The sequence below is a fragment of the Amyelois transitella genome, chromosome 16 (assembly GCF_032362555.1).
Source record: "Amyelois transitella isolate CPQ chromosome 16, ilAmyTran1.1, whole genome shotgun sequence".
In the NCBI taxonomy this organism is placed as follows: Eukaryota; Metazoa; Arthropoda; class Insecta; order Lepidoptera; family Pyralidae; genus Amyelois; species Amyelois transitella.
In genome coordinates, this window is record NC_083519.1 from 4,215,263 (window position 1) to 4,228,280 (window position 13,018).

At 32.4% G+C, this 13,018-nt stretch overlaps 1 protein-coding gene across 23 annotated transcripts in view; it reads left to right on the forward strand.

Annotated features, from left to right (window-relative positions):
- Positions 1 to 1,195: 1,195 nt before the first annotated feature.
- Positions 1,196 to 13,018, forward strand: part of LOC106129681 (casein kinase I) — a 47,174-nt gene continuing 35,351 nt past the window's right edge. For 6 of the 23 annotated variants that reach the window (XM_013328318.2, XM_013328317.2, XM_013328319.2 and 3 more), the window contains exon 1: positions 1,688 to 2,275. In XM_013328318.2, coding sequence (XP_013183772.1) covers positions 2,214 to 2,275 — 62 coding nt within the window. In that variant the 5' untranslated portion in view covers positions 1,688 to 2,213. The other 17 variants (XM_013328309.2, XM_060948600.1, XM_060948601.1 and 14 more) reach the window with 17 other exon arrangements.

Below are 13,018 nucleotides of genomic sequence, written 5' to 3' on the forward strand. Positions count from 1 at the left end.
CCCGGCTTCGCACAGGTAGTATTTATATATAAACTTTCCTTTTAATCACTATCTTTAATAAAAACTGTATCAAAATACAGTGTGTAGTTTTAAAAATTTAAGCATACATACAGACATAGGGACTGTCACGGGAAGCTACTTCTTTATACATTCTATCTAGTGATGATTTATTAATTCATAATTAAATAAATACATAAATATTTACAACGTAAGGTAAGTAGGTATATCTGTCCACTCATCTAACACTATCTCTGCAAAGGTTTTTATTAACTCTCTGCAACCAGGCTCTTTGGTTTAAGGTAACTTTGGAAACCATACCTATTAAAAAAAGAGCTAAACAAACATGTTTACTTACTTTTATAAATATTATAGATTTAAATATCCCGCTTCCGCGCACCGTGCAGCCATCTTTATTTACTTTGATTTGACTGACATTGACAATCGTTCAAATAGTGCTATGTTATCGTTTCATTTCAATCACCAGCCAATATCAACCAAGAAAATTGACGGCCGGCGATGTTTTATGTAATAAATAAAGCTCAATAAAACGCAACATCCTATAAAATTTTGACAAAAACTCGCTCAAATCTTTTTTTTCTTCGTTGTGGCAATCAAGCTTTGATCAATGTCACTATTTATTTAAAAGTTTGCCATTATACAAAATCATTTTTAAATAGGAAACTCAGCTCTGTAGTTTCAGCCTTTGCCTAGTATTCAGTAATTCCATTTTATAATAATGAGGGCTGATTCACGAACGTTGATAAGTCTGAAGTCTTAACTTTCCTTTCTCTCTTACTCTGCAGTTAACTTTGGGTTAACTTCAAAGTTAAATAAAACGAAGTGATGATGAACACTTAAAATTAAATTGGTGCCTCAATTTAGTTCATACAAAATCAGTGTCACCTAAGAGCATCGTGAATAGTCATGATTATTCTATCAAGCTTGAACGACTATAGATGAAGTGAAATAAAGCATGTTTTTTTTGTACAATAATTCGAGTAACTTCGTTTCAGGTTCCAGTCTTGAACTGAATAGTTAACAAAAGAAAAAGCCAAGTCAAACATACCTCACGCTGTAGAGATAATTAAAATAGAATAAAATAAATAAAGTAAAACCCTCCACAGGTAATTTCATAAAAATGCTTTCTTGATTCGTAAGAATATAAAAAAAAAAAGTAAGAATATTTTTATATGGTAACATTTTTACAGCAAGTTTGCGCATGCGCCGAATGGCGATATATCAGTGACTATTTCTTTGAGTTTTAATATTTTTTAATTAGGAAATTTTATCGTTAGTCGGTAATATATTTGTGTAAACGAGTAAATTATTTATCCTCGTAGATCTAATATTTTAGTTATATTTGCTAAAAATATGTTTCTAGAAGTGATAAAAGTGTAACATTGGTGGCCATTACAAAACCTAAACTTTTATATCAGGACAAATGTCCATTAGATGTTTCGGCGACGTTGTGGCTTATCCATAGAAAGTCAATTTAAATAGTTTATTGTGCTTTTATCTTGTGATTATTGGAATCCTACGTGTACCGTGAAGTTCGCCATTGATTATCTTTGTAGAAAAATAAAAACGTTTGTGCAGACCAATAACTAATTAGGGTTGACTTGGCTCCACAAGGAACTGTCAGTAGTTACGTTTTCGGATGCTTATATTCGATTCAGAAATTGTAAATAACTAAATGTGGTCACAACGATTGCGCGTGAAGACGTAACAACTGCGGTGGCTAAGTAAAAGTACCACAGTAGTGACACCCACCTAACTTGTTACTCTTCAATGAGCATAACATTGGCACGGCGACCTCTATTTCGTTCTAGTTCTGTTTCTTCCTAAATTAAACCACATAGAAATTATCAGCACGGATCGACGTAGAGGAAGTGATATCATTCAACATTCTTGCCTTTCGCTATCAACTCGCCGAAACAGCACACTGATAGAAAACTTGTTTGCAGTTAACCAAAAATGATTTTGAGATAAATTGTGAAACAGTGCATTGATTCCAGTGTTGAAAGAACAAAAAAATAGCAATAAATAAAAAAATTAAGATTTGTGTAAGTGCTGAAAGTGTGGTATGGAGTGTTTTTGGTGCTTACAAGTGTATTGGATGTGTTGACATGGGCTGCATTGCCGTGGCCCTTGCTGCTGGGCTCTGGGAGTGATTGGGTGTGTCGGGCTCAAGGCCTGCACCAACACCTAATATTATGAATAAACGTGACAGCACCAAGGACAAGGAACGTCAAAGCGACGATAAAAGAACTTCAACGTAAGATCATTTGTTTTACTGTTTTTTGAATATTGCAGCATTCACTAAGGAATTCAATTAGTATAGCCTATTTCTTTCATTGCCTTTCAAAACCATCTTTGAGCTCTTATCTATATTTGTACTTCATAGTGATTCATGACCATAGTCAACAAGGAAGTACTTTACATCAATATTGTGTTCACATATTCTAGAATCAAAATTATGTTACGTTAGTTAAAACTAACATGTGATAATGAATGTCTATGTAACTTGAATTAAAAAATAATTTACCTGTTTAGTAAATTTTGGTTACAAGTCAAAAATTTTGGGGTTTCCTATTTGAAGTCTATTTCAAACATTGTTATGCACACACATATTTATCTTTTATGGGGTAAACAGAACCAATAGTTACAAGCCTCATGGTCAGATTGAACATTCCTAAAATTTGTTCAAAATTTATTGACTGGTAAGATCCTATGGGAATAACATTCCTATTATCAATGCCAATAGTATAAAGTTGAAAATATCTCATTCATTCACTTCAAAAATCAGTTAAATTTGTGTTCACTAGATCTGGGTCTTCTGGGAAGATGTGATGGGAAACACAAAGTTTATGATAATTAGTAGGCACCTGGGCAGCAGAGATTCACTCAAGTTTTTTTTGTTATTATGTGAAAAGGTGTTTTTGGTGAAAACATGGAAAAAACTAATTTTTCCACACATGGGACCCAGGTAGATAGATTTTAAACAGATTTCCTTTCTTTTTCCCTTATAACTTTTAATTATTTTAAGGTTACCTACTTCAAGAATAGAATTTCAAAACATCTTCCTTATTCAATATATAACATATGAATAATGAAGGTTACAGCATGTAAACAGATTGTGTAACAAAGACCTTTTATAATTTTTCCATTGAATTCTGCAAGGAGTACTTAAAGAGGAGTTATTACGCTGCCACATATACAAAACAAAAATTATATTTATCATTCTTATTAATACATACATACATACATATAATCACGTCTATATCCCTTGCAGGGTAGACAGAGCCTACAGTTCTTATTAATAGTTCATATATTAAGTTTATTCCATTCAGCCTTGCTGACATAGAAGTGAAAGACCAGGAGCATTAAATCATAGATGTATCTTATGTCAAATTGCTAGCCTAATTAGACTAATATTTATTTATGTAATTATATGACAAATAAAACCATGAATTCATGGATGGTCTCTTCTGAGTTATGTACATAATTTTGTGACCTAAAGGATGCACTTACAGTGAGGAAAAACATTTTGAGGAAACCTGCACATTCAGGCAACTGAAAGTTTAACCATGATTGAATATAAACTAGGCTCCACTGCAATGGTTACAGGGTCAGATAGGAGTTGTTTCATGTAAAAACTCAACTCACCTGATCCAGGATCCATGGTCAATGGTGTACCCTGGGCTCCTCTTCAATGAAGTGAGGATGCCACCAGGAATGTAGCCATGAGGAATAAGGTATCCAAAACTAAATGCAATGATGAAACAATCTATTATTTCCTTAACATTTGTTTTTAAAAATTATACTATTTTTATAGATTTATAATAACACATACCATATTCTTCTTTTATCTCATTATTTTCTACATATTTACAGTCTATCCCACACAGCTTTTTAATTTGCATTCTATCAATAGTGGTGATACATACATATAATCATACCTTTATCCCTTATAGGGTAGACAAAGTCAGCAGTCATACACATGCTAAAAGACTACAATTATAGAATATTTACAAATAATTATACTTCCTCATTGATTAGATTTCGTGTCTAAACACAATTGTGACGAAGTAATGCTATTTATGCTACCTATAATAAGTATAATGCAAATGTCATATCCATGTATCCATGTTATGTTACATATTTCTAGTCTACAGTTGAATGCACTTCTATGAATCATGATCATGACAATATGTTTTTAGGTTATCTTTTTATGTTTGACCACAATATTATTAGTAATATATATGTTTAATAAAATGAATAACATAGATTTTTGATATTCAGGGTTGACAAGTAGTAATTACAAATAGTAAGTATGTCAAAATCTAGAAAGTTTTGTTATAGAAGTTCCTGAAATACATTTTTACTAGGAAGTTTCTTTAAGGAATCAATAAATTTTAATGCGGAGTTAGTCTATAGTTTAATACCTTGACATAATTTATTGATTGGTTATTCATTTTCAGTCAAATCAAGTTGGTAGATACAATGCTCTGTGGTTTTCTTGTCAAATTGCTATTTACTTTTATCTATTTAACCTTTCAGATAGTGAATCGATAATGTATGTACATTGTACATTGACAATATATAGTTTAACTTCAATCTAGTTATTAAAATTATATCTCTACTTTTCAACAACATCTGCCATAACTGATTTAAGCTTTCGCATTGCATAATACAGTAATACACAAAATGGTATGTTACATGCGCATATAATACCTGTATTATTTATAAATAGTAACATCTGCCATTTCATGGTATTTTGGACCAGACACATTAAAACTTTTTGATGGATTCATGACTCACACATGTTTTCTTATTCCTAGAAAACACCACAGTTTAAAAATTTGTCTTGATTTGTAATTTTTTTTTGGTTGAAATACATTTAACAGTACATTGCATTCCTGTAAACAGAAAGTGAAATATAAATAATTCTAGATTATGTACAAAAATTATAGCATCCCATAAAAATTCACCAACAAGTCCCTAACTCACCCTTATATAACCTAAGCTAGGGGCCTCCTAAAATCAGATACTTATCTAACTTCATTTTTACCATATTAGGTGTTTCCTGTTAACTGTTGTTGTTCTGTTGGACTCGTAAGTTAAGTGATGTTTTGTAAAGAGCTCTTTTTCAAAAATCACAAAAAAATTTCATGACAGAGTTTAAGGGCTCACCGTCATTGTTAGGTGACACTTATGCAGTGGTGACAACCAGTTTTTACTAAGAGCCTAATAGAGCAAGAGCCCGTGAACGCCAGACATACCTTATTTTGTAAAAGCTGAAAGTTTCTGTAAATATGCCTCTAGTACAGGTAGGAACGATCCCCACCTATGGTACTCAGGCAGTGGTTGCTTTGGCAGGTAGCAGGTAATAAAGGTATACTTTTTTCAACCTGAAATTCGTTAATTTGTAAAGCTCAATTTTTTGATATTTTATCCGTAATAATACACAAACTCGCGTTACTCATTGCCAGACACGTACTATGGTTGCAACCCCTTGCCAGACACCCCTAAACTATAATATTTTGTAACTCTACTTACGTCATTTTGTAAAATCTGAATTTAATACATATTTTTCGGGGAATTATTCAAACAACGTTTCTGTATTAGCCAGACATTTTTGAAGGTTCTATTATCCTGCCAGACGCATTGGAGTGAGCAAAAGATGGAAGAGTGCGGAGTATATGTAGTAACTGGAGCGAGTGGAACAGAGTGGGTATCGTTCAGCGGACGGTTATACACGCATAGTAAACGTTGTAATATTAATTTGTGCTCATTGTAAAATAAATTTGATCCAGTTTTAATAAAGTGCTATCATGAGTGACTAAAAAGAAGACGGAGTTTGCTTTGTCTGTAAAAAAAATCAGTGAAGATCTTATAATATTTTACGAGGAGACTTTAAAAAAATATCAGACTATTTTAAAATTACGAAAAATACATAACCTCAAATATAAAGAGATTATTTTATAAAATGAACTTCATGTAACTTAAAAATAATATGAATTAATTGTTTCGTTTTTTCACAGTATTAATATTTTGTTATACAGGGTGACATTTAAAACAACTGCATCCTTTTAAACATACACTACACCCATGTTTCTGAGCTGTTTGAGATTTTTATTTAAATTAAACGTCATCATTTTCACATTTAAAAAGCCCTCAAAAACTACGTCACACGCTTTATTAAAGACCAATACTACAAAAATAAATTAAAACTAAACATGTAAATAAATGTCTGAAAAATAAATTATTTTTCTTGTATCAAGATCAAGTAAAATACAGAGTTGTCGAGATCGCTCAGCTAAATGAATTGTATCGTTGACCTTCGAATCTTACGCGTCGCTTTTCCGCCGCCCGGGGTGATATGTCGTGTTTAGGATCGTGGATTTTGATACTTTTATTTTTTTTCGTACTTTCTGAAATATGAATCGATATTTTTCTTTTAACGTTTTTAAATATCCTACAGATGAGTACACTTAACAGTTAAATTTATGCAGTTGAATTAAAAGTCACCCTGTATAATTCTTAATGAACATTGTTTTCAAAATTTTGTATGTAATGCTTTTATTTAATTTTTTTTTTTGATAAATTAGAAAAAGAGACCGCATAATAAACGACAGCTGATGCGCAATGAAACGTCACAAGAAACCGAACGCTCTGTCCCACTCGCTCCAGTTACTACATATACTCCGCACTCTTGCATCTTTTGCTCACTCCAATGCGTCTGGCAGGATAATAGAACCTTCAAAAATGTCTGGCTAATACAGAAACGTTGTTTGAATAATTCCCCGAAAAATATGTATTAAATTCAGATTTTACAAAATGACGTAAGTAGAGTTACAAAATATTATAGTTTAGGGGTGTCTGGCAAGGGGTTGCAACCATAGTACGTGTCTGGCAATGAGTAACGCGAGTTTGTGTATTATTACGGATAAAATATCAAAAAATTGAGCTTTACAAATTAACGAATTTCAGGTTGAAAAAAGTATACCTTTATTACCTGCTACCTGCCAAAGCAACCACTGCCTGAGTACCATAGGTGGGGATCGTTCCTACCTGTACTAGAGGCATATTTACAGAAACTTTCAGCTTTTACAAAATAAGGTATGTCTGGCGTTCACGGGCTCTTGGGCTATAAATGCTGTTAGATATTTAAAACTTAGAAATTTATTGCGAAAACAGGCATAGAACTCTCAGAAGTAGTAATTCTAACCATTAATGAAAAGGATAAGATTGTCATGAAGAAATAGTACTTTTATACTGAACTTGTCATTATCAGATATTTGACCACAATTATGTCATTGCATTTATTTAATAAACTAACACTCCTTTTCATTAAATAGTAAACACATTCTTGATAATGGTACTTGAACTGGGGCTTATCAATAGCAGCTGTTACTTTGAAGTATTCAATGATTTTTTTTACTATGATATTTGAATGTTTGATAATTGTTATCATGATTTAATGACCATACAAGAGATGCTCACATTTTTTTGGCATCACATACAAATTAAGTGATCAACTGATGTCACTTTATGCCTTTTTGATTTGATGTTATGTAAAATTGGATAGTTACTGACTCCTTATAAGTTTTTGTGTCCCATGTGTAGTTATTTATTTTGATAATTTGACTGTTGTTAAAAGAACCAACCTTAAAATAAACTGGGAAGCTAAGACTACATGCATAAGAAAGTCACATGTCAAAAATGTAATAATCCATATCTGTCAAAACCAAAACATAAATTAAAACAATAAAATCTGGTCTACTCAGGAACAGTGTCAAATATTCAACATGTGACTAACATACAAAATCATGAATAAAAAACTGAAAACAAAGGCAGGATGACTTACCATGAATAGAAAGGTGTAAGTATTCTTTATTCATTTTTTTTTGTAATCAGGACATAACTATAAACATTAGCTGAATTACTCGGAATTCACTTTTAGAACACCAAATGTGCCAGACAGTAATTTTTTCAAAATAAATGCAAATACTGAGTATAGAATAAAATATATATACAAAATAATACTGCTTATTCAGAAACCATGCTAGAACTTAAGTTATTATTGTGCAATGTACCCTTTTAATTGATTCAGGTACCTACCCTGGAGAAACCGAAGAGATGGGTAAATTGTCCAATATTCTAAAGGAGATAATCCAAATTCAATATTCTTTATACCAATAAAAAATAAAGAGGTAACTTTGCTTGTAAATGCTAATCTTCAGAAATACTGAACTGATCATGAAAATTCTTTCTCCGTTAAAAAGTACATTATCTGCAGCTCCCTTAGCATGGCACGCACGACGCCGTTTTTATTCTGTGAAAAACTATAGCTCTCCCGTTTCACGACATAATAAAGAGCGAGATACCGATAGTTTTGTTTTTTCGCGCGATAAAAACAGCGTCGCGCGTACAATGTTTTTGGGGCAGGTTTTATATGCAATGTATTTATCACGAGCGACGCCTTGCAGGGTCGCTAGAATGGTAAATCCATAATGTTTTAGTATGTTTGTAAAATAAAGAGGTATACCAGACAACATTATTAAGAAGTGTTATGTACCTAAAATGAAAAATAAACATTAGATAGTGAACTAATGATCTTTAATGGTATGACTAAATGTATAATTAATGAATTTATTTTATAATTAAACTTTTTTTATTAATTTTTGACTTTATATGCAATTACTTACAGCTACAGTTAGAGTAATAATAATCTAGAACCAAGCTCAAACAATAAATACTTAATTGACTTTTCTATATTTGCGGCAAAAATGTTAAATTTCATATGCAACTCAGTGACTTTTCCTTAGCAATTACAAGAAAAATAAGCACAAACATACTTTTCATATCTAGGTATTATGCCTGTTTTCCGATTGGGGTAGGTAGAGGGCATAAATTATACTTTCCAATTTTTCTTTGTTCCTCCATATTAATCGCTCTCTTCATGCATTCCCGGCGATTATGGATGCACCTAGAAAACGTTTGAAATAAATAACAAAATTTAATGTTTAAAATGTACCTTATAGAAAAATATTTATAGTACCTACCTACTATATAATATAGATAGTACTTTGGCTTTTATTCTTGTAGGCGATGGGCTGGCAAATTGTCACTATTTGAATTTCAATTCCATCTTAAGCCGAACAGCTGAACGTCTCAGTCTTTTTAAGACTGTTGGCTTTGTCAACTTCGTAAGTGATGAGTTATTCCGGTTCAAACTCTCAAAATGTGATACCCTAGTATTATAAATATTTTTCATTCTATTCTGATGTTCTGTATTAATTATTTTCCATTCTATTCTGATTTTCTGTCCCCACTGAACGGGGAAACAGAAAATTTTTCACAGTAGATCAGATCGGACGTGATTATATGTATGTATGGATCTTGTACATCTAGGTAATTGTCTCGTTTATGCTTTTGTTGTGGAAGTGCACTTTCACTTTTACAGTCAATGCTAATAGCACTTGGTGTGATTCACTCCACACAACATGTTGGCAATTTTTAACGTTGATGCGCATTACAAACTAATATTATAAACGCGAAAGTAAGTCTATGTGTTACCTCTTCACTCGTTATCTACTGAGCTAATCTTCTTGAAATTTTGCGTATATTATTAAGAGTCTGTAGGAGGACAGGTTTGTTTTGATTCAGGTAAAAACAAAATTTTCCATGGGATTTTTGAAAAACTCTGAGTCTTGTAGGTGGCGCTATATATGCGCGGACGAAGCTACAGGTAAAAGCTAGTGTTATATTAATCTAAACCCAGCAATGACCTGCCGCGATTTAAGGCTTTTCTGAAAAATAGGTTAAATTAAAATATATTATCAGTGTAAAAAAAAGATTGTGTATTTTTTAAAGCCGTGTAATTAATAGAATAGGATCACTCCATCTCTTTCCCATGGATGTTGTAAAATTCAACCAAATAGGCAGATTCTTCTAGTGCACCTTTTACCATGACTCAATATGGGTAAGGTTCCCCTAAAATGGTTGCGAAAATCAGTCGGAAGTCGCTTCGTGTAACAACCTAATTTACCAAATCAAGGTCTAACACCGCACCCCGTGCCCTTTACCAAAGAAGTAAGGATGTAACGGGATTAACGCTAAGATAAGAGAATTGCGGATAGTACTTATAAAAAGAAAAAAAATGGGAAAATTAAAAATCTTATATTTCATCAACTGTAGTATACTTTAGTCTTAATTTTCTATGTAGTTTTCGAATAAAGTTAATGTAATTAAGAACTGACTAATAGAATTATAATGTCCAGCTCACAACAAGTAGGTTAACCAGAGGTTTAGACAGGTACTGAAACTAATTAATTTACTTGGCCAAACATACCTACTACGCAAATCGTTGTGTTTTTTAATAAGTAACTGGAGTGAAAATCTATCAATTCAAGAAAAAATACTGTGATCGTGGATTTTAGTATAAAGAATTAATGGTAGGTAAATATATACTACTCAATAGTACTTATAGTGGAAATAAACCGTAAAATTTCCGTTCCCGCCTCATTTAGTGCATCCCTCAACCACATATAAGGAACCTACCTGACAAGTTTCGAAACTTATACCAAGCTGTTTGGTTTGGGCTATGCGTAATAATACATATATCAGTCAGTCACTCAAACAGTTTCCTCTTTTATAATAGAAGATACAAAATTGTGTGCTACGTAATTCTATAACTGGAACATGCAAAGATTGGAAATTGTAATCCTGCTTTTTGCGTGGATGTCAATTTACTTATTGTATCGTTCGACAATGCAGGCCGTGCACTGTGAAAACAACAATGTTCCAGTTTTTTGATCTTGGTTGTAGAAACCAAACTAAGTGAGTTTTGAATTCAAGTAATAAGGCGAGTGGAGATATAGCTGCTCAAAATATAACTATTTATACCTTATTGAATTTCATTTGAAACTAACTACAAACAGCGATAACATGTATTTTTAACCGTATATACCTACGTAAGTTATTCGTAAAATTCGTTATTTAAATACAAATATATTATAAATTTACAAAGCGTATAAATCTACCACTAGTATCTTGAGTATTCTACCAGAATAGACCAAATAACCTAAACATGTCTGAATTGCCGGATAAAATAGGAAGCGATCAAAGTTCTCAATATATTTCACAGCTTTGTCAAGTCGAACTGTCAAATGTGGACTGTGTGTAAACTTTCTTGTAAAAATGTGGTGGATTTTCTTGCAATATATTAACCTCAGCAATTTAACTAGTTTTATGAATTTCAAATTAATATATTTTCCTTTACTGAATATTGCGATTGCGCTAGAAAGAACTTCCATCTTTTAAATAAGTGCAATAATGTGTCGATGTGGTTTCTGGCGAAGCATATAAAGACAGGCTGACGGTCTATAAAAATGGTATAATTATGTCAAAACCTTTCACAGCGTGGATTTCATTATGTTTACAAAAGTAGGCTCCCATTTCCAAGGCATCAGTGAAAGACGCAACAAAACGTGTAATAATAAGCCTAATTGTAGGTAACTGTAATTATTTAACAAGTGTCGATCTACACTATATTTATTTCTTAAAGACAGGATGATAAATGCTATTATGCTTTATAAGTCACCTTGTCTAAGAATTATGAGAAGTAGGGTTTATTGTAACTGGTTATATCCGCCTGTATATCGTATCCATAATACATACTCGGGCTTGATATTTTAAACTCAATTATTAGATGGTAATGGAAAATATTTTCAAGAATACAAGAAAACAAGAGTTATTTTACACTTCACCTTAAGACATCATTAAGTAGAGAGATTATTGTTTTTTAACTAGTTTAAAAACAATTATTATGCTATTGTCTTTAGATAACGGGAACAATGAGATATGCTATGAGTGGATGGTTAATAAAAATAACACTTGCTATACGTTTTACTTCACAGTCGCTCCTTAGAATGCCAGTATTTTACAAATTAAAATATTTCTACCGTTCGTTCCTATTTCTAATTACTTAAGAACATTCCCATCCCACATATCATCGTCACTCCCATTTCATCTGAGTAATTTCCTAAACTGTTACATACCTTTCCGCGCGGAATTTCGAGTTCCTTAAGTAATAATATAAAACAATTAAATCTAGGTTGAGATATTGCATTCTTTTGAGTTCTGTTTGTTTACGGCACAATAGAAATAGCCTAAGAGTGTGGTGAATGTGGTTTCCGGCACCAATACAAAAAAAGAATAGGACCACTCCATCTCTTTCCCATGGATGTTGTAAAAGGCGACTAAGGAATAGGCTTACAAACTTGGGATTCTTTTTAGGCGATGGGCTAGCAACCTGTCACTATTTGAATCTCAATTCTATCATTAAGCCAAATAGCTGAACGTGGCCATTCAGTCTTTTCAAGACTATAGGCTCTGTCTACCCCGCAAGGGATATAGACGTGACCATATGTATGTATGTATATTGCATCTATAATTTTTAATTTTCTTACATGTCACTGACACTACATGCATTTACGTAACGCCTCTTACTAGCACGTTCTTAGCATCTTTCCCTTCGCCTGTCAAGGATCTTATGCTGTTCAGAACCGCCTGTAATTGTACACATTTCTTCTAAATGATATACTAAAACATATACTTAAATTTCAACTTTACAGAAGAAAGTTTATTTTTCTTCCGAAACTGTGCAGTTCTCGACTGGCAATTTTTTTTTATAATTATCAATAAATAAAATAGATGATATTAAATTTTGAAGCTTACAGCAGGAAGTTTTATTTTCCTATGTATTTTACATTTTAAGAAATAAAAGTGTTGATGACGTGCAGGGCAGATGCCTGCCAGGTCATGATTTTTGACCTTGGTGTGCTATGAATCATCGCTCTACAAATTTCTAGCCTTACAGGAACACCGTTGCTCGGAGGGTTCACTAGCTCTCCAGCTAAAAAGGTTTACTTACTTCATATTTATCCGTGCTACTACTACTACTAGTGTCAACGAAGGAAACTATTGACTAAACCTTCTCCTCTGTTTGGTT